The sequence below is a fragment of the Saccoglossus kowalevskii genome, chromosome 17 (assembly GCF_978046115.1).
Source record: "Saccoglossus kowalevskii chromosome 17, keSacKowa6.1, whole genome shotgun sequence".
NCBI lineage: Eukaryota > Metazoa > Hemichordata > Enteropneusta > Harrimaniidae > Saccoglossus > Saccoglossus kowalevskii.
The window spans coordinates 2,580,012-2,603,511 of NC_140657.1; the positions used below are offsets into that span (position 1 = coordinate 2,580,012).

General features: G+C 44.3%; 1 protein-coding gene across 1 annotated transcript; it reads right to left on the reverse strand.

The window, feature by feature from the left end:
- LOC100378843 (cyclin-dependent kinase 9-like) lies at nt 1-21,556 on the reverse strand. The gene is made up of 4 exons (XM_085492508.1): nt 21,382-21,556; nt 14,105-14,186; nt 13,914-14,004; nt 1-1,008 (listed from the first exon to the last, which is right to left on the reverse strand). Exons 1-4 carry the CDS (start codon nt 21,474-21,476, stop codon nt 158-160), a joined length of 1,119 nt encoding a protein of 372 aa, XP_085348634.1. The 5' UTR covers nt 21,477-21,556; the 3' UTR covers nt 1-157.
- Between the last annotated feature and the right edge of the window lie 1,944 nt (nt 21,557-23,500).

Here is a 23,500-nt window from a genome sequence, read left to right on the forward strand (position 1 = left end):
TTTTTGTTGCTATATTTCAGTACAGTGTTGATTTATAGATTTTCATTTTACACCAAAATAATAGAGATACAAGTGCTAATTGACAACACCAACTACCAAGTAGTAAATGCTGTATAAAATCTGTCAAACTCACCATACCTGGCTGACAAAAAGGTAGTTAAAATACTCTATCAAATGCAGCATCACTGGCTGTACTGGGTCGCTGTCCTTGAGGTGGTGGCTGAGCTCCACCTGGATAGCGTCTACGTGGTGGTGCTAAATACTCAAACATCGACTGAGTGTGGGTTGATAGCATTTTAGTAAGTGGAGTTGGAAATGGGTCGGTCCAAAAGAAGTCGTGATTCAACGCAATATCACTGTCCAATCTTTGTGCAGGATCCAGAGACAACAACTTGTCAATAACATCAAGTGCATACTGGTCTCTTACGTATGCTTTTAGTCGCTCTTTAACTTTGCGTTTCTGTCCCTTGGGAAGCTCCAACTTGCTATACAACTCCAGCTTATCAACATCAGGCCATACTTCAGTAGAAATAGAGCCACAGAGATGTGTTATCAGAGTCAATTGATGTTGTTCTGTATTTCCTTGCATAATAGGACTCCGTGTCCACATCTCAGCCATAATACAACCTGCACCCCAAAGATCAATAAGAGGACCATAATTCCTTTCACCGAGCAGCAACTCAGGTGGTCTGTACCACAATGTCACTACACGATTAGTATATCTATTACTAGGTGCACCCTTGGCATTACTGAATGCCCTTGCAAGTCCAAAATCTGTAAGTTTGAGGATTCCCCGTTTAGTGATGAGTATATTGGCAGCTTTCATGTCTCTGTGCAGTACCTTGTTAGCATGGATATAGTACAAAGCATTCAATAGTTGTTTCATAACTTCTTTGATTTCTCCCAGATTGAATTTCACATTGGGATTGCTGAGTAATCCGGCCAAGTCATGTTCACAGAATTCAAACACTAGAAAAATACTGCCTTTAAATCGGTTGAATTGAGTTGCTAAAAGTACAAAACAAACAAGAATATGAGATATTAGGCACTGATCAAACAAGCAGCCTATCGGCTGAGATAGCTCCGCTGTTAGCAATGCACATTACAATTAAAGAACAGAAGATATCATTAGAAAATGAACGATATGCATAGTATCAAAGCAATCAGACTTGCGGTTTTCAACAATATTGGAAAATATCACTTTTTACCAAAAATGACAAAAATATTCACCAAAATTAGAGAATTAAAGATTCATTACAAAATGAACAAATCTGAGAGAGGTCCACATGTAGTACCTATATATGTAATATCAAAGCAATCAGACATGCGGTTTTTAACAAGAAGTTGAAAATATCACTTTTTACCAAAAATATTCACCAAAATTAGAGAATTAAAGATATCATTACGAAATGAACAAATCTGAGAGAGATCCACATGTAGTACCTATATATGTAATATCAAAGCAATTTGACCTGCGGTTTTTAACAAGAAGTCGTAAATATCACTTTTTACCAAAAATTACAAAAATATTCATCAAAATTAGAGAATTGAAGATATCATCACGAAATGAACAAATCTAAACAAGCAGCCTCTCGGCTGAGAAAACTTCGCTGTTAGCAATGCACATTTCAATTAAAGAACAGAAGATATCATTAGAAAATGAACGATATGCATAGTATCAATGCAATGGGACTTGCTGTTTTCAACAAGAATTCAAAAATATCATTTTTCACCATAAATGATTGTGGTTTATAACAAGAAGAAAATATCACTTTTTACCAAAAATGACAAAAATATTCTTCAAAATTAGAGAATTGAAGATATCATCATGAAATGAACAAATTTGAGAGTGGTCCACATGTAGTACCTACATATGTAACATCAAAGCAATTGGACTTGTGGTTTTTAACAAGAAGTCGAAAATATCACTTTTTACCAAAAATGACACAAATATTCACCAAAATTAGAGAATTAAAGATATCATTACAAAATGAACAAATCTGAGAGAGGTCCACATGTAGTACCTATATATGTAATATCAAAGCAATTGGACTTGCGGTTTTTAACAAGAAGTTGAAAATATCACTTTTTACCAAAAATGACAAAAATATTCACCAAAATTAGAAAATTAAAGATATCATTACAAAATGAACAAATCTGAGAGAGGTCCACATGTAGTACCTATATATGTGTGGTCATAAGGACCCACCACCACCATCTCAATGTGTGTGATCATAAGGCGCCGCCACTACCACTCCCATGTGTGTGGTCATAAGGCCCCATCACTACCATGTCAATGTGTTTGGTCATAAGGACCCACCACCACCATCTCAATGTGTGTGGTCATAAGGCCCCACCACCAGCACTCCCATGTGTGTGGTCATAAGGCCCCACTACTACCACTCCCATGTGTGTGGTCATAAGGCCCCATCACCACCATCTCAATGTGTGTGGTCATAAGGACCCACCACCACCATCTCAATGTGTGTGGTCATAATGCCCCACTACTACCACTCCCATGTGTGTGTTCATAAGGCCCCATCACTACCATCTCAATGTGTGTTGTCATAAGGACCCACCACCACCATCTCAATGTGTGTGGTCATAAGGCCCCACCACCAGCACTCCCATGTGTGTGGTCATAAGGCCCCACTACTACCACTCCCGTGTGTGTGGTCATAAGGCCCCATCACCACCATCTCAATGTGTGTGGTCATAAGGCCCCATCACCACCGTCTCAATGTGTGTGGTCATAAGGACCCACCACCACCATCTCAATGTGTGTGGTCATAAGGCCCCACTACTACCACTCCCATGTGTGTGGTCATAAGGCCCCATCACCACCATCTCAATGTGTGTGGTCATAAGGACCCACCACCACCATCTCAATGTGTGTGGTCATAAGGACCCACCACCACCATTTCAATGTGTGTGGTCATAATGCCCCACTACTACCACTCCCATGTGTGTGTTCATAAGGCCCCATCACCACCATCTCAATGTGTGTGGTCATAAGGACCCACCACCACCATCTCAATGTGTGTGGTCATAAGGCCCCACCACCAGCACTCCCATGTGTGTGGTCATAAGGCCCCACTACTACCACTCCCGTGTGTGTGGTCATAAGGCCCCATCACCACCATCTCAATGTGTGTGGTCATAAGGCCCCATCACCACCGTCTCAATGTGTGTGGTCATAAGGACCCACCACCACCATCTCAATGTGTGTGGTCATAAGGACCCACCACCACCATTTCAATGTGTGTGGTCATAAGGCCCCATCACTACCACTCCCATGTGTGTGTTCATAAGGCCCCATCACTACCACTCCCATGTGTGAGGTCATAAGGCCCCACCACTACCACTCCCATGTGTGAGGTCATAAGGCCCCACCACTACCACTCCCATGTGTGTGGTCATAAGGCCCCACCACTACCACTCCCATGTGTGTGGTCATAAGGCCCCATCACTACCACTCCCATGTGTGAGGTCATAAGGCCCCACCACTACCACTCCCATGTGTGTGGTCATAAGGCCCCACTACTACCACTCCCATGGTGTGGTCATAAGGCCCCATCACTACCATCTCAATGTGTTTGGTCAGAAGGACCCGCCACCACCATCTCAATGTGTGTCGTCATGAGGCTCCACCACCAGCACTCCCATGTGTGTGGTCATAAGGCCCCACCACCAGCACTCCCATGTGTGTGGTCATAAGGCCCCACCACTACCACTCCCATGTGTGTGGTCATAAGGCCCCACCACTACCACTCCCATGTGTGTGGTCATAAGGCCCCACCACTAACACTTGCATGTGTGTGGTCATAAGGCCCCACTACTACCACTCCCATGTGTGTGGTCATAAGGTCCCACTACTACCACTCCCATGTGTGAGGTTATAAGGACCCACCACTACCACTCCCATGTGTGGTCATAAGGCCCCACTACTACCACTCCCATGGTGTGGTCATAAGGCCCCATCACTACCACTCCCATGTGCGTGGTCATAAGGACCCACCACCACCATCTCAATATGTGTGGTCATAAGGACCCACCACCACCACTCCCATGTGTGTGGTCATAAGGCCCCACCACCAGCACTCCCATGTGTGTGGTCATAAGGCCCCACCACTACCACTCCCATGTGTGAGGTCATAAGGCCCCATCACCAGCACTCCCATGTGTGTGGTCATAAGGCCCCACCACTAACACTCGCATGTGTGTGGTCATAAGGCCCCACTACTACCACTCCCATGTGTGTGGTCATAAGGTTCCACTACTACCACTCCCATGTGTGTGGTCATAAGGTTCCACCACCACCACTCCCATGTGTGAGGTCATAAGGCCCCATCACTACCACTCCCATGTGTGTGTTCATAAGGCCCCATCACTACCACTCCCATGTGTGTGGTCATAAGGACCCACCACTACCACTCCCATGTGTGTGGTCATAAGGACCCACCACCACCATCTCAATGTGTGTGGTCATAAGGACCCACCACCACCATCTCTATGTGTGTGGTCATAAGCCCCCACTACTACCACTCCCATGTGTGTGGTCATAAGGTTCCACTACTACCACTCCCATGTGTGGGGTCATAAGGTTCCACTACTACCACTCCCATGTGTGAGGTTATAACTTAATATAAGGCCCCATCACTACCACTCCAATGTGTGAGGTTATAAGGCCCCACGACCACCATCTCAATGTGTGTGGTCATAAGGACCCACCACCACCATCACAATGTGTGTGGTCATAAGGCCCCACTACTACCACTCCCATGTGTGTGGTCATAAGGCCCCATCACTACCACTACCATGTGTGTGTTCATAAGGCCCCATCACTACCACTCCCATGTGTATGGTCATAAGGCCCCATCACTACCACTCCCATGTGTGTGGTTATAAGGCCCTATCACTACCACTCCCATGTGTGTGGTCATAAGGCCCCACTACTACCACTCCCATGTGTGTGGTCATAAGAACCCACCACCACCATCTCAATGTGTGTGGTCATAAGGCCCCACCACTACCACTCCCATGTGTGTGGTTATAAGGCCCCACCACTAACACTTGCATGTGTGTGGTCATAAGGCCCCACTACTACCACTCCCATGTGTGTGGTCATAAGGCCCCATCACTACCACTCCCATGTGCGTGGTTATAAGGCCCCACCACTAACACTTGCATGTGTGTGGTCATAAGGCCCCACTACTACCACTCCCATGTGTGTGGTCATAAGGCCCCACCACTACCACTCCCATGTGTGAGGTCATAAGGCCCCATCACTACCACTCCCATGTGTGTGGTCATAAGGCCCCATCACCACCATCTCAATGTGTTTGGTCAGAAGGACCCGCCACCACCATCTCAATATGTGTGGTCATAAGGCCCCACCACCAGCACTCCCATGTGTGTGGTCATAAGGCCCCACCACTAACACTCGCATGTGTGTGGTCATAAGGCCCCACTACTACCACTCCCATGTGTGTAGTCATAAGGTTCCACTACTACCACTCCCATGTGTATGGTCATAAGGCCCCACTACTACCACTCCCATGTGTGTAGTCATAAGGTTCCACTACTACCACTCCCATGTGTGTGGTCATAAGGTTCCACTACTACCACTCCCATGTGTGAGGTTATAAGGCCCCATCACTACCACTCCAATGTGTGAGGTTATAAGGCCCCATCACTACCACTCCAATGTGTGAGGTTATAAGGCCCCATCACTACCATCTCAATGTGTGTGGTCATAAGGACCCACCACCACCATCTCAATGTGTGTGGTCATAAGGCCCCACCACTACCACTCCCATGTGTGAGGTTATAAGGCCCCATCACTACCACTCCAATGTGTGAGGTTATAAGGCCCCATCACTACCATCTCAATGTGTGTGGTCATAAGGACCCACCACCACCATCTCAATGTGTGTGGTCATAAGGCCCCACTACTACCACTCCCATGTGTGAGGTTATAAGGCCCCATCACTACCACTCCAATGTGTGAGGTTATAAGGACCCACCACCACCATCTCAATATGTGTGGTCATAAGGACCCACCACCACCATCACAATGTGTGTGGTCATAAGGCCCCACTACTACCACTCCCATGTGTGTGGTCATAAGGCCCTATCACTACCACTCCCATGTGCGTGGTTTTAAGGCCCCACTACTACCACTCCCATGGTGTGGTCATAAGGCCCCATCACTACCACTCCCATGTGTGTGTTCATAAGGCCCCATCACTACCACTCCCATGTGTGTGGTCATAAGGACCCACCACTACCACTCCCATGTGTGTGGTCATAAGGCCCCACTACTACCACTCCCATGGTGTGGTCATAAGGCCCCATCACTACCACTCCCATGTGCGTGGTCATAAGGACCCACCACCACCATCTCAATGTGTGTGGTCATAAGGACCCACCAACACCATCTCAATGTGTGTGGTCATAAGGCCCCACTACTACCACTCCCATGTGTGTGGTCATAAGGCCCCACCACTACCACTCCCATGTGTGTGGTCACAAGGACCCACCACCACCATCTCAATGTGTGTGGTCATAAGGACCCACCACTACCATCTCAATGTGTGTGGTCATAAGGCCCCACCACCAGCACTCCCATGTGTGAGGTCATAAGGCCCCACCACTACCACTCCCATGTGTGTGTTCATAAGGCCCCATCACTACCACTCCCATGTGTGTGGTCATAAGGACCCACCACTACCACTCCCATGTGTGTGGTCATAAGGCCCCACTACTACCACTCCCATGGTGTGGTCATAAGGCCCCATCACTACCACTCCCATGTGCGTGGTCATAAGGACCCACCACCACCATCTCAATATGTGTGGTCATAAGGACCCACCAACACCATCACAATGTGTGTGGTCATAAGGCCCCACTACTACCACTCCCATGTGTGTGGTCATAAGGCCCTATCACTACCACTCCCATGTGCGTGGTTTTAAGGCCCCACTACTACCACTCCCATGGTGTGGTCATAAGGCCCCATCACTACCACTCCCATGTGTGTGTTCATAAGGCCCCATCACTACCACTCCCATGTGTGTGGTCATAAGGACCCACCACTACCACTCCCATGTGTGTGGTCATAAGGCCCCACTACTACCACTCCCATGGTGTGGTCATAAGGCCCCATCACTACCACTCCCATGTGCGTGGTCATAAGGACCCACCACCACCATCTCAATGTGTGTGGTCATAAGGACCCACCAACACCATCTCAATGTGTGTGGTCATAAGGCCCCACTACTACCACTCCCATGTGTGTGGTCATAAGGCCCCACCACTACCACTCCCATGTGTGTGGTCACAAGGACCCACCACCACCATCTCAATGTGTGTGGTCATAAGGACCCACCACTACCATCTCAATGTGTGTGGTCATAAGGCCCCACCACCAGCACTCCCATGTGTGAGGTCATAAGGCCCCACCACTACCACTCCCATGTGTGTGTTCATAAGGCCCCATCACTACCACTCCCATGTGTGTGGTCATAAGGACCCACCACTACCACTCCCATGTGTGTGGTCATAAGGCCCCACTACTACCACTCCCATGGTGTGGTCATAAGGCCCCATCACTACCACTCCCATGTGCGTGGTCATAAGGACCCACCACCACCATCTCAATGTGTGTGGTCATAAGGACCCACCAACACCATCTCAATGTGTGTGGTCATAAGGCCCCACTACTACCACTCCCATGTGTGTGGTCATAAGGCCCCACCACTACCACTCCCATGTGTGTGGTCACAAGGACCCACCACCACCATCTCAATGTGTGTGGTCATAAGGACCCACCACTACCATCTCAATGTGTGTGGTCATAAGGCCCCACCACCAGCACTCCCATGTGTGAGGTCATAAGGCCCCACCACTACCACTCCCATGTGTGTGGTCATAAGGCCCCACCACTAACACTTGCATGTGTGTGGTCATAAGGCCCCACTACTACCACTCCCATGTGTGTGGTCATAAGGTCCCACTACTACCACTCCCATGTGTGAGGTTATAAGGACCCACCACTACCACTCCCATGTGTGGTCATAAGGCCCCACTACTACCACTCCCATGGTGTGGTCATAAGGCCCCATCACTACCACTCCCATGTGCGTGGTCATAAGGACCCACCACCACCATCTCAATATGTGTGGTCATAAGGACCCACCACCACCACTCCCATGTGTGTGGTCATAAGGCCCCACCACCAGCACTCCCATGTGTGTGGTCATAAGGCCCCACCACTACCACTCCCATGTGTGAGGTCATAAGGCCCCATCACCAGCACTCCCATGTGTGTGGTCATAAGGCCCCACCACTAACACTCGCATGTGTGTGGTCATAAGGCCCCACTACTACCACTCCCATGTGTGTGGTCATAAGGTTCCACTACTACCACTCCCATGTGTGTGGTCATAAGGTTCCACCACCACCACTCCCATGTGTGAGGTCATAAGGCCCCATCACTACCACTCCCATGTGTGTGTTCATAAGGCCCCATCACTACCACTCCCATGTGTGTGGTCATAAGGACCCACCACCACCATCTCAATGTGTGTGGTCATAAGGACCCACCACCACCATCTCTATGTGTGTGGTCATAAGCCCCCACTACTACCACTCCCATGTGTGTGGTCATAAGGTTCCACTACTACCACTCCCATGTGTGGGGTCATAAGGTTCCACTACTACCACTCCCATGTGTGAGGTTATAACTTAATATAAGGCCCCATCACTACCACTCCAATGTGTGAGGTTATAAGGCCCCACGACCACCATCTCAATGTGTGTGGTCATAAGGACCCACCACCACCATCACAATGTGTGTGGTCATAAGGCCCCACTACTACCACTCCCATGTGTGTGGTCATAAGGCCCCATCACTACCACTACCATGTGTGTGTTCATAAGGCCCCATCACTACCACTCCCATGTGTATGGTCATAAGGCCCCATCACTACCACTCCCATGTGTGTGGTTATAAGGCCCTATCACTACCACTCCCATGTGTGTGGTCATAAGGCCCCACTACTACCACTCCCATGTGTGTGGTCATAAGAACCCACCACCACCATCTCAATGTGTGTGGTCATAAGGCCCCACCACTACCACTCCCATGTGTGTGGTTATAAGGCCCCACCACTAACACTTGCATGTGTGTGGTCATAAGGCCCCACTACTACCACTCCCATGTGTGTGGTCATAAGGCCCCATCACTACCACTCCCATGTGCGTGGTTATAAGGCCCCACCACTAACACTTGCATGTGTGTGGTCATAAGGCCCCACTACTACCACTCCCATGTGTGTGGTCATAAGGCCCCACCACTACCACTCCCATGTGTGAGGTCATAAGGCCCCATCACTACCACTCCCATGTGTGTGGTCATAAGGCCCCATCACCACCATCTCAATGTGTTTGGTCAGAAGGACCCGCCACCACCATCTCAATATGTGTGGTCATAAGGCCCCACCACCAGCACTCCCATGTGTGTGGTCATAAGGCCCCACCACTAACACTCGCATGTGTGTGGTCATAAGGCCCCACTACTACCACTCCCATGTGTGTAGTCATAAGGTTCCACTACTACCACTCCCATGTGTATGGTCATAAGGCCCCACTACTACCACTCCCATGTGTGTAGTCATAAGGTTCCACTACTACCACTCCCATGTGTGTGGTCATAAGGTTCCACTACTACCACTCCCATGTGTGAGGTTATAAGGCCCCATCACTACCACTCCAATGTGTGAGGTTATAAGGCCCCATCACTACCACTCCAATGTGTGAGGTTATAAGGCCCCATCACTACCATCTCAATGTGTGTGGTCATAAGGACCCACCACCACCATCTCAATGTGTGTGGTCATAAGGCCCCACCACTACCACTCCCATGTGTGAGGTTATAAGGCCCCATCACTACCACTCCAATGTGTGAGGTTATAAGGCCCCATCACTACCATCTCAATGTGTGTGGTCATAAGGACCCACCACCACCATCTCAATGTGTGTGGTCATAAGGCCCCACTACTACCACTCCCATGTGTGAGGTTATAAGGCCCCATCACTACCACTCCAATGTGTGAGGTTATAAGGACCCACCACCACCATCTCAATATGTGTGGTCATAAGGACCCACCACCACCATCACAATGTGTGTGGTCATAAGGCCCCACTACTACCACTCCCATGTGTGTGGTCATAAGGCCCTATCACTACCACTCCCATGTGCGTGGTTTTAAGGCCCCACTACTACCACTCCCATGGTGTGGTCATAAGGCCCCATCACTACCACTCCCATGTGTGTGTTCATAAGGCCCCATCACTACCACTCCCATGTGTGTGGTCATAAGAACCCACCACTACCACTCCCATGTGTGTGGTCATAAGGCCCCACTACTACCACTCCCATGGTGTGGTCATAAGGCCCCATCACTACCACTCCCATGTGCGTGGTCATAAGGACCCACCACCACCATCTCAATGTGTGTGGTCATAAGGACCCACCAACACCATCTCAATGTGTGTGGTCATAAGGCCCCACTACTACCACTCCCATGTGTGTGGTCATAAGGCCCCACCACTACCACTCCCATGTGTGTGGTCACAAGGACCCACCACCACCATCTCAATGTGTGTGGTCATAAGGACCCACCACTACCATCTCAATGTGTGTGGTCATAAGGCCCCACCACCAGCACTCCCATGTGTGAGGTCATAAGGCCCCACCACTACCACTCCCATGTGTGTGTTCATAAGGCCCCATCACTACCACTCCCATGTGTGTGGTCATAAGGACCCACCACTACCACTCCCATGTGTGTGGTCATAAGGCCCCACTACTACCACTCCCATGGTGTGGTCATAAGGCCCCATCACTACCACTCCCATGTGCGTGGTCATAAGGACCCACCACCACCATCTCAATGTGTGTGGTCATAAGGACCCACCAACACCATCTCAATGTGTGTGGTCATAAGGCCCCACTACTACCACTCCCATGTGTGTGGTCATAAGGCCCCACCACTACCACTCCCATGTGTGTGGTCACAAGGACCCACCACCACCATCTCAATGTGTGTGGTCATAAGGACCCACCACTACCATCTCAATGTGTGTGGTCATAAGGCCCCACCACCAGCACTCCCATGTGTGAGGTCATAAGGCCCCACCACTACCACTCCCATGTGTGTGGTCATAAGGCCCCACTACTACCACTCTCATGTGTGTGGTCATAAGGCCCCATCACTACCACTCCCATGTGTGAGGTTATAAGGCCCCACCACTACCACTCCCATGTGTGTGGTCATAAGGACCCACCACCACCATCTCAATGTGTGTGGTCATAAGGACCCACCAACACCATCTCAATGTGTGTGGTCATAAGGCCCCACTACTACCACTCCCATGTGTGTGGTCATAAGGCCCCACCACTACCACTCCCATGTGTGTGGTCACAAGGACCCACCACCACCATCTCAATGTGTGTGGTCATAAGGACCCACCACCACCATCTCAATGTGTGTGGTCATAAGGCCCCACCACCAGCACTCCCATGTGTGAGGTCATAAGGCCCCACCACTACCACTCCCATGTGTGTGGTCATAAGGCCCCACTACTACCACTCCCATGTGTGTGGTCATAAGGACCCACCACTACCACTCCCATGTGTGTGTTCATAAGGCCCCATCACTACCACTCCCATGTGTGTGGTCATAAGGACCCACCACTACCACTCCCATGTGTGGTCATAAGGCCCCACTACTACCACTCCCATGGTGTGGTCATAAGGCCCCATCACTACCACTCCCATGTGCGTGGTCATAAGGACCCACCACCACCATCTCAATGTGTGTGGTCATAAGGCCCCACCACTACCACTCCCATGTGTGTGGTCATAAGGCCCTATCACTACCACTCCCATGTGCGTGGTTTTAAGGCCCCATCACTACCACTCCCATGTGTGTGGTCATAAGGACCCACGACCACCATCTCAATGTGTGTGGTCATAAGGACCCACCACCACCATCTCAATATGTGTGGTCATAAGGCCCCACCACCACCATCACAATGTGTGTGGTCATAAGGCCCCACTACTACCACTCCCATGTGTGTGGTCATAAGGCCCTATCACTACCACTCCCATGTGCGTGGTTTTAAGGCCCCACTACTACCACTCCCATGGTGTGGTCATAAGGACCCACCACTACCACTCCCATGTGTGTGGTCATAAGGCCCCACTACTACCACTCCCATGGTGTGGTCATAAGGCCCCATCACTACCACTCCCATGTGCGTGGTCATAAGGACCCACCACCACCATCTCAATGTGTGTGGTCATAAGGACCCACCAACACCATCTCAATGTGTGTGGTCATAAGGCCCCACTACTACCACTCCCATGTGTGTGGTCATAAGGCCCCACCACTACCACTCCCATGTGTGTGGTCACAAGGACCCACCACCACCATCTCAATGTGTGTGGTCATAAGGATCCACCACCACCATCTCAATGTGTGTGGTCATAAGGCCCCACCACCAGCACTCCCATGTGTGAGGTCATAAGGCCCCACCACTACCACTCCCATGTGTGTGGTCATAAGGCCCCACTACTACCACTCCCATGTGTGTGGTCATAAGGCCCCATCACTACCACTCCCATGTGTGAGGTTATAAGGCCCCACCACTACCACTCCCATGTGTGTGGTCATAAGGACCCACCACCACCATCTCAATGTGTGTGGTCATAAGGACCCACCAACACCATCTCAATGTGTGTGGTCATAAGGCCCCACTACTACCACTCCCATGTGTGTGGTCATAAGGCCCCACCACTACCACTCCCATGTGTGTGGTCACAAGGACCCACCACCACCATCTCAATGTGTGTGGTCATAAGGCCCCACCACTACCACTCCCATGTGTGTGGTCACAAGGACCCACCATCACCATCTCAATGTGTGTGGTCATAAGGACCCACCACCACCATCTCAATGTGTGTGGTCATAAGGCCCCACCACCAGCACTCCCATGTGTGAGGTCATAAGGCCCCACCACTACCACTCCCATGTGTGTGGTCATAAGGCCCCACTACTACCACTCCCATGTGTGTGGTCATAAGGCCCCATCACTACCACTCCCATGTGTGTGGTCATAAGGACCCACCACTACCACTCCCATGTGTGTGGTCATAAGGCCCCACTACTACCACTCCCATGGTGTGGTCATAAGGCCCCATCACTACCACTCCCATGTGCGTGGTCATAAGGACCCACCACCACCATCTCAATGTGTGTGGTCATAAGGACCCACCAACACCATCTCAATGTGTGTGGTCATAAGGCCCCACCACTACCACTCCCATGTGTGTGGTCACAAGGACCCACCACCACCATCTCAATGTGTGTGGTCATAAGGACCCACCACCACCATCTCAATGTGTGTGGTCATAAGGCCCCACCACCAGCACTCCCATGTGTGAGGTCATAAGGCCCCACCACTACCACTCCCATGTGTGTGGTCATAAGGCCCCATCACTACCACTCCCATGTGTGAGGTCATAAGGACCCACCACCACCATCTCAATGTGTGTGGTCATAAGGCCCCACCACCACCATCTCTATGTGTGTGGTCATAAGCCCCCACTACTACCACTCCCATGTGTGTGGTCATAATAGAGCAAGCTGTTAATATTTTGTGTAATCTCTATGCGATGTTTTGGTTCTGATGATCTCCCAAAATATGAACCATTATCCAAAACATTGCCCAGAGAAATCTTTCAGATGAATACAATGATAAATTTTATGAAGACCTTTTCTAAAGGATCAAAAAGCAACGGTTTTGTTACTGCTTTTAAACGCAGTAAATCCTATAGTACTAACCTTTGGTACGACAGATCTCCAGAAATGTAACAATGTTTTCATGTTTCAAAAGCTGCAAAATCCTTATTTCCCTCAAAGCAGTGATAGGAAACTGAAAAAGAACAAATTTATTTAAATATACAAATTTAACTATTCCCAGAACTGATTAGAAGCATGGTAAACATTAAAGCTCAGAAGAAATTGAAACTCACCCCCTCTTTTTCATTCTCCATTAGTACTTTTTTTAAAGCAACCACTTTTTTGGTTCTTCTATGCTTTGCTTTGAACACCTCCCTGTGAAAGAATCAACAAATTATTTTGCATTTCAGTGAGTCCATTATAATGGACCAAGTAGCTGTCTACTTGCCCTGAATGTTTTTCTGAAGTGCTTAGTATATGCTACATGTATATAAAGGCAATTGTCATTGGCATTCTTAAATCTTCATAATAATTAAGTCAAAATGTTAATCAAACTACTGCCACTGCATGTACTGGTTAATGTTCCCTTAATAAGCTGTGTCATCAATAAATTTCCAACATAATGCTTTTCTGGTAACCTGACCTTGCCTAGATTTTTCAGTATCTTTTCATGGCCAAACTGGAAAATGGGCACATGTACATGTAGGTACACCTTTCAGCTTTATATAAAATTCTTTATTTTTGAACTAAAATGTCAACCAGTACATGTAAGATGTATGGGCCAAGTATGACTGTGGAATAATAAATTGAGAATAATTATTTTGCCTTCATAAATTAAAATTTATGATAAAATAAAAAGTAATTCCAACCAAACTACTGTACCTACATGTACCCTAATTTTGTTTTCAATGTTACCAGAAACACAATACATTAATATTATTTTGTCTTACCTATAATTGGATATTAATATACCTGTATATTAAAAAACAGCAGTGACATTACAAAATGTAATCAAAGAAAGCTTAGAAAGAACTCCCATGTGCTGAGAGTATTGGAGACACATTAAATATAACTCGAAATTACTTAGCTGAAAACTAATTATGCAAATCAGAAAATTAATATGAACATATTTGAGTGTAAAACTAATGAGGTCTGCGCAATGTAACAGAAAATCTATGTTTCCAAGTTTAATTGAAATGTTATCAGAACCAACAAATTATGAATTATTATGCTTATTAGGGAATTAATATGAACAGATTTTTACCCCAAACTAATTAGGTTTGTACATTGTCCTAGAGCATCTTTGTACTAAGTTTCATTGAAATGGAATAATTAGTACTTTAGATATTGGTTAATTATGCAAATTAGGTAATTAATATGTACAGATTTTAACCCACAATTATCCAGGTCTGTCTATTGTCCTACAGCATCCATGTACATTCATTGATATGTGATGTTTAGTACCTGAGATATCAGTGTGAAAGTTGGTTAATTATGCAAATTAGGTGATTAATATGCACAAATATTTACCGGAAACTAATTTGGTCTGCATAATTCTAGATTCATTGAAATGTGATGATTAGTACTTTAGATATCAGAAGAAAAGCTGAAAATTAGTTATGCAAATTAGGTAATTAATATGCACAATTATTTACCCTAAAACTAATCAGGTCTCTGCATAGTCCTAAAGGATCTATGTACCAAGTTTCATTGAAATGCGATGATTAGTACTTGAGATACCCGTGGAAAAGCTGAAAATTAACTAATTATGCAAATTAGGTGATTAATATGCACAAATATTTATCGGAAACAATCAATCTCTGCATAGTCCTTGAGTATGTAAGTACCAAGTTTCATTAAAATGTAATGCTCACTACTTATATCAAATGATGAAAATTAATTAATTATGCAAATTTGGTAATTAATATGTACTGATATTACCATAAAAACTATCAGGTCTGTGCAGTGTCATATGACATCTATGTACCAAGTTTCATTGAAATGTGATGATTAGTACTTGAGATACAAAATGTATCAGTGGAAAAACCGAAAATTGACTAATCATTATGCAAATTAGGTAATTAGTATCCATGGATTATTACCAAAAACTAATCAAAACCTAGCATTAGGTTCAGAGCATGTATGTACAAAGTTTCATCAAAATCCAATGAGTGGTTGTTTAGATATCAGTGGAACAATCATGGAACAGCTAAAAATCAGCTAATTATCATGCAAATTAGATAATTAATATGCATGGATTCTTACCAAAAACTAATCAAATCTGCGCATATGTTCAGATGATCTATGTACCAAGTTTCATCAAAATCCAATGAGTGGTTCTTTAGATATCAGTGGAACAGTCATAGAACAGCTAAAAATTAGCTAATTATCATGCAAATTAGGTAATTAATATGCATGGATTTTTACCAAAACCTAATCAAATCTGCACATTGGCCCAGAGCATCTATGCACCAAAACCGATGTATGGTTCTTGAGATAGCAGTGGAACAGTCGGACACACATACACACATACACACACATACACACACACACACACAGACAGACACACTAACTGCAAAGACTCCCATTATGTGCTTCGCACATGGGAGTCAAAAATTCTGTATAGTGTTTATCATTCCAGTATGTGTTTTTTGTCAGTGTCAATTTGTTTTTTGAAAAAAACTGCCATAATATATATTACCTCGAAATTTTCTCAATGAAACACCCTTAAAATAATTTTTTAACTCTTCTGACAATTCATTATTCTACTACCATATGTCATCAAGAAGAACTGAATCCCACGCGATGTTTGATGCCACTACAACGCTATGACCTTTGTTTGTTCTGTTTTTACGTTTGATTTCACACATAATGCATGATTCTCGCAGCGAACGGAAAATGGTCAATTGTAACATGTCTTGAGACAAAACAAGCAGCCTCTCGGCTGAGATAGCTCCGCTGTTAGCAATGCACATTTCAATTAAAGAACAGAAAGTATCATTAAAAGATGAACAATATGTATAGTATCAAAACAATCAGACTTGTGGTTTTCAATAAGATGTGGAAAATATCACTTTTTACCAAAAAATATTCATCAAAATTAGAGAATTGAAGATATCATTACAAAATGAACAAATCTGAGAGAGGTCTACCCAAGGTACATATACACCAAGTATCAAAGCATTCAGGCTTGTAGTTTTCAAGAAGAAGTCGAAAAAGTAAAACATTGACACGGACGATGGACAATCACTCATATGATAAGCTCCGCTCGACAAAGTCGACAGCAGAGCTAAAAAGTTACCTAAAAATTAGTTACCTGTGTAACTTTTACAAATCGGAATTGAGAATCGCGTAGACCTATTGCATAGAAATGAACACTAGATACAGCTTTTCCAGCCAGAAATCGAATCATCATTCCTCATATTTCCATCTATTTGCTTCTATTCCCACTATCCTAAAACGCTCAAGGGAATGTTGTCAAATTCTATTCTGGGCTAGTACCACTGTCACTTTTTGGAGAGTAGAGGACCATTTATACAGGGGACGCTCCAGTAAGAAATTGTTAAAATGCCCGATTGGCATATCAAAATCCTGTATTGAAACAGAACGATTGAGCAGGGTTTTCGCAAATTCATTTAATAGCAGGCCATCATCCTGTAACAACAGGCCCCAAAAAATTAAAAGGCTCTTGGCAGTGCGAAGCGCTGCAGCGAGACTGGTGTTGGTGGTCAGGAGCCAGGAAGTAGATGGCCAATTTGGGCTTGTAGCAGGCCCATGTATGTAATGGGGTCTAAAAACGACTGCGACGTGATTGTGCGACTCGCCGAATGTCGATTATTGCACTCTGCGACAGGATCGCAGTGTCACTTTGCGAAGAGCACGATTCCCATTGGTTGGTTGGTCGAAAACCGTGAATCCCAGGGGCGGATCTAGGATTCTGGAATAGGAGGGCCGATAAGTTGGCCGAAGGACTAGTTCGCGAGCGCCGATGGCGCGAAGCCCTTGCGGTGGTTCAAAATAGGGGGCGCGCCCCCTCGGCCCCCCTCTAAATCCACCCCTGAATCCCAATGGTTGATGCCCGTAATATTACTTCTCATTTACAGTGTAAGGGTTCACCGCATGCCTTATAAAAAATTAAGTTTTAAATGGTAAAAATAGTACGGTAAAAAAAGTGTGTAACACTATGTACCGGCAACATGCCGCACTGTTCGCTGATCGGCAAGCACATGGAAGACAAATTGTGGGACCAAACAAATGACATATGGTTTACGGTGATTAGACACATCACACCGCTGGCTAGAAAAGTTAAATAGTGTAACGTGCATGTTGATGTTGACTGCCCATCTTGGAGTTGTAAGGCTTCGTCCCGACGACTATGCTCATTAACATAGGCGACAGCTTCAAAGCGAGTGGAACGCGAAGTACTTTTCACATGTTCTGCAACAAATGTTGTATGTCAGCCTTGACTTTGTTGAGTGCATCAAGGAAAATAATTTGGATGCAGTGAAAAAAAATCATTCACGATGTGCAACGTTTTGCCATGACAGCAGTTGTTTGCAATCGTTTAGATCATAAACGGACTCGAAACTTGTGGCCTACGATCGATCAGCTGGTATTTTAACCACCAGAAATGAAATACTTTGTAGCAGTTGTGAAAAGTAAACAAAAACGTTGTTGGTTTGTGGTATGAATGTAATTATTTTTGTATCATAATTTTTGAAGTCATTATTAATGAAAATTATGGTTTATTTTTTTTAAAATGAGCCAAATTTTGGTGGTCCATATTGATCTTAATGTAGCGGGAAGAAATTTTTTTTTCTTTCTTGATTTTTCAACAATTGATAAAACGGTTACTTTGTACCTTGATTCATCATCCCAGCTTTTCCAACTTTCGGAAAGACCAGTGCTCAAACGCTAACACTACTACCGTTTCGTTAATATAAAGATTTGCATAATGTTTATAACATGTATATGTATACTATACTAATACTCTGTTGACGTATAGAACAAGCGACAAGCTTCCTATCGCAAACAATGCATATTTATCTAACGTCCATTGTTAGCATTATTTTCAGTCAAGACTTTGTCTAAGAAATCGTTTTATTTTCTAAGTCTATATTCCATTTTAATAACACCATCTTACTATCGCAATGGCGATGAAAAGAAAGAAAGCAAAGAAGCCAATGACAGCCGAGGCAAAGAAAAATCTGCAACTCAGGGTCATATTTACTAATTTAGACTTGCCTGTTGTGATTCCGATGAAAAATTACAGGACTTTCGCGTTCACCCCTTGTTTACTAGTACACAATTTATATCTATTTTTCAAGAATTTTTCATCGGAATCGCAACAGACTGCAAGCACGTCTAGGTCATATTATGACCAACCTCGCGAGTGGTACGAAAGGGACGATTAGGCTGAAATATTTGCATCAACGCGAAAGAGTTTCAACTACTTATCCAATGACGACATCGATAGGCGAGACCGTTGAGGGCCGGTGATCAGACGAGGAAGTGAGTACAGGAAATCTGTTGCTCATCGACATCGACCAAATAATCGAAGCCATCGTTTCCGTTTATGCAGAGAGCGCGCACTCATCTAATTTTCCGTTGACACTGCCAGTTTAGTTTTCAATCTTTAGCAGTAGTTTCAATCCATTCACATAGCTTTACATTTTTTTTTTCTCTTAATATTCTTAATAAAACAATACTGATTGCCTAGAAACAGTTTGACCCGCTACAAGCTTTATTTGGGAGTTCAAAGTGATGAATATAGTCATAACAAATTATACTTGCTTAGAGATTTTGTATTATTTAGTAATTTAGTGATTGTATTTGTTATTTAGTATATTGTGTTTTTTTTTGTGTTTTTTTTATATATATATTTCTCCTTGTACTTTGTGACCATTTTCTTTCCCTCCGGGGATTGTGTAAGAGTCAATAAGTAAATAAATAAATGACAAAAAAAGAGCATACCATCGTGTGAAACATACTTCATGCTCTACTCCCTTTAAAGCTGCTGCCTATGCCAATGAGCATAGTTGCAGACAAAGCCTTACAACTTCAAAATGGCATTAATGTTACCAGCTCCCTGATGTAACACCGTAATAAGGCAGCCAACACCAACGTGCATGTGTTTTGTAACCCCTTTTATCTCCTCCGGAGGATGTTATATATGTTAATAAATAAATTTTAAATGCTTGCTGATTACCGTGCGGCATGTCGTCCGTAAATACTTGTTTACCGTAGTTCGCAAGCAGTCAGCAAAATAACCATTTAAAACCAAACATGTCTATAAGTAATAACTTTATTACACTACTATGCCATCAGAGGGCGCAGTATGGTAAATAAAATACAAATCATAAGAAAAAATACAGTAGCTAGACTATAAGATAAAATTAAAAATAAAAGATGTTAAAAGCTTAATAGGAAAAACAAATTAAGGATAGTTACAGGATTCTCCCAATGTAGAGGTGATAGCTATCATATACCTGATTTCTGTTTTGCCTTATTTAGAAACTTTGCCAGGGGTATGAAGCACGTCATTATAAGGCATGCAGTGTACCCTTACGTCGATCGACCATTGGGATTCGCACTTTTCGACCAACCAACCAATGGGAATCGTGCTTTTCACAGAGTGACACTGCGTTCCTTTCGCAAAGTGCAATAATCAACATTCGACGAGTCGCACAATTGCGTCGCAGAGTTTTTTTAGACCCCCAAACATACATACCTTGCAGGTCATATGGCCGGCTGCCGGCTCTTAAAGAAACCCCTATTTGAGACGCTCTGGAACCAAAATTGATGATGTAAATCACTCTGGCGACGAAAAATTGGCGATAATAGCCAAGGGGGTGAGGGACTGAATTTTAGTGCAATAATCAACATTCGACGAGTCGCACAATCGCGTCGCAGAGTTTTTTTAGACCCCCCCCCAGACATACATACCTCGCAGGTCATATGGCCGGCTGCCGGCTCTTAAAGAAACCCCTGTTTGAAACGCTCGGGAACCAAAATTGATGATGTAAATCACTCTGGCGACGAAAAATTGGCAATAATAGCCAAGGGGGTGAGGGACTGAATTTTCTATATAGGGTATATAACCATACTGAACCCTCTGATGGCATAGTGAAGTTATTGTTATTATAAATTGTTATTTTCATTTACACGAACTTAAAACCAATTCACTAAAACTGGAACCAGTCTCCACAACTCGAATTTTACAGATTACTCGTAATGTGAGGATCAGTGTGAAGTGACGGGTTTACTTTCAAGCGAATCAATGACACATAACCCCAGCAGTCATGATGTTCTTAGAAATGACGTCAACGTTGCACCTTTCATACATCTCCACTCACTATAAACACCCTAATTTCCAATGTTTACCTTTATCGAGTCTCTGAGTGTATCTCCATTTTACCAATCCCCTGTCATTACTTGGTTGTTTCAGATTTTAAATTTGCAAATACTCATTAGTCACAACAAATCGTCAAATTGAACGTTATTTACCAACGAACATGGAACGAAAACGAATGGAGGTAATTTTCGTAAAAAAAAAAAAAAAAAAACTTACCCAAATGTCCCCTGCCCGATCTTCGCAAGCTTTTCATATTTAGAAACCTCTTCGCAATACGGAAAGTCCAAGGTTTCCATTATTTGTGGGTTCATTTTGGATGAAGGGACTTGCACTTCACCAAAACGACCAGGAAATAGTTTCTGCGATGCTTTTTTTATTTTTAGATTTATGACCACCTAGCTTGACGAGAAAGAGTAATATTCACCACCAGGGTCAAACGCCGAATATTTGGATTATATAAGCGTTCGTAAAGCGGCGAGTTGTGTTCAACGTGTTTATCTGGATAAACTATCCAGATTTTCAAATTTACTCTATAAAATAGTTTGATAATAAACCAGTAATTTCTTTGCATTTTCAAAGGCACAACAAAACTGACGTTAGCGTTACATTCGCCTAACATCGGATTCGTCAAGCATCGGACCGGGGACACAAGTAGTAGTGTATCGTTTTGTTTTTAGTTTCCATGTTCTATGTAACCAGTTTAATTCCCCAGGGAAATGTTAGTAATACGCATCACATGATTTTATATCCAGCATGGCTTTAATACACCCCTCCCAATTACCTCGCCATGTACTAGTATTCGGTCTCATTGACGGGACTGCTTACAGGGCTCTACCATTAAGGTAGAAACCTACTCATAAATTAATAAACCCAGAATTTATTCATTTTGCAATAAATTGTACTCCAAGGCAATATAAGGATATTGACCTAAAAAAAGTTGTGTGTCACCAGCCTTTTTTCGAGAAATTGATGGTTTAATTTTAGTGGAAAATCGCCATATTGACACTATTATAACTCTTTTACCACAGGTTTCTATGGCAGAGATATTATGCAATATCTCAAAATCTAGCCTGGTGACATAGACTGAAAAAATCATATATTGTTAATGATGGAGTACTTTTTGTTGTTCTGAATTATTTAAAAAATCTGGGTTTTAAAAAGTGTCAAAAAATGCAGTTTTTCTTTAACATTGTGTTCTATGGAAATGTTCTAAAAATAGCAATTTTCAAGAAATATTAGGACGCGTTTCTCAAAAAGCATAACTGTAACACACAAAATAATGCTATTCCATTGTACCATGAGACATTAGCTTCATGATTGTACATAATAAACTAATTAACATTGTCATGCGATTTATGACCAATTTTGTCAAAAAATTATGACTAGGCTTCTACCTTAATTAGAATTTCATAGACGACCGGACATTGTTAGCGTTTTTGGTGAATTTCTCCAAATATAAAAACCGGTTACAAAGAAACCACATGTATATAGTAAATATTTGCCCAGAAAACACATGTTGGCCAGCTCAAACGCCTACGAAATGGATGTAAACAAAATACCACAGATTTTTTAGGCTTTCAGCCTTCAATTTTCACAGAAAAGCAGCCAGTTTGGAATTGTCTAATACCATCTAATCATGAAGGTATAATACCTCCATGATCGAGAGCTGGCGAGATCCACAGATCACCAGTACTTTTTAATAAACAGAGCTACACACACGTCTGACAGCTGGTGTAATTGAAGTACGCCCTCATACATAACGTTTTAGATAAAATTCGGTGAAAAAGAAAAATTGGCTAACAAGAACCACCACAAGATTTAAACGCCAACAGCCTAATTGGTGACACGAGAACTTACAGGGCATACAGCCCATCAGTCCTCCGACACAATGTTTCTACAGCTCATGGATTCTACAGTCCATTGGTCCTATGACACATTGGTCCTATAACTGCCCAATTGTTCCACAGCCTGTTGATCTTACGGCTCAATTATCCCACAGGCCATTTTTTCTACAATCCAGTGGTCCTAACTTGTCACTGGCACAGGCCAGAAACAATTTGGCAATGTTTGGTCTAGCTATATCGTTCCCACAAATACAGTTCATGTACAAGACGTATAGTTACTGTAGTATATATTTTTATTAACCTCGTCACCATTGAACATATATTATACAGTAACTAGTAGCTTCGCGGTTAGTGGCTTTCGCAATAAGTGGGTTTCGTATCTGGTGGGTTTCGCGTGGAGTAGGGCTTTGTCTCAGTAACTGGTCCTTTCAACCTTGATGACAATTAAAGTTTTATGTTTCTTCAACAACTGGTGCTATTCTGGGAATACC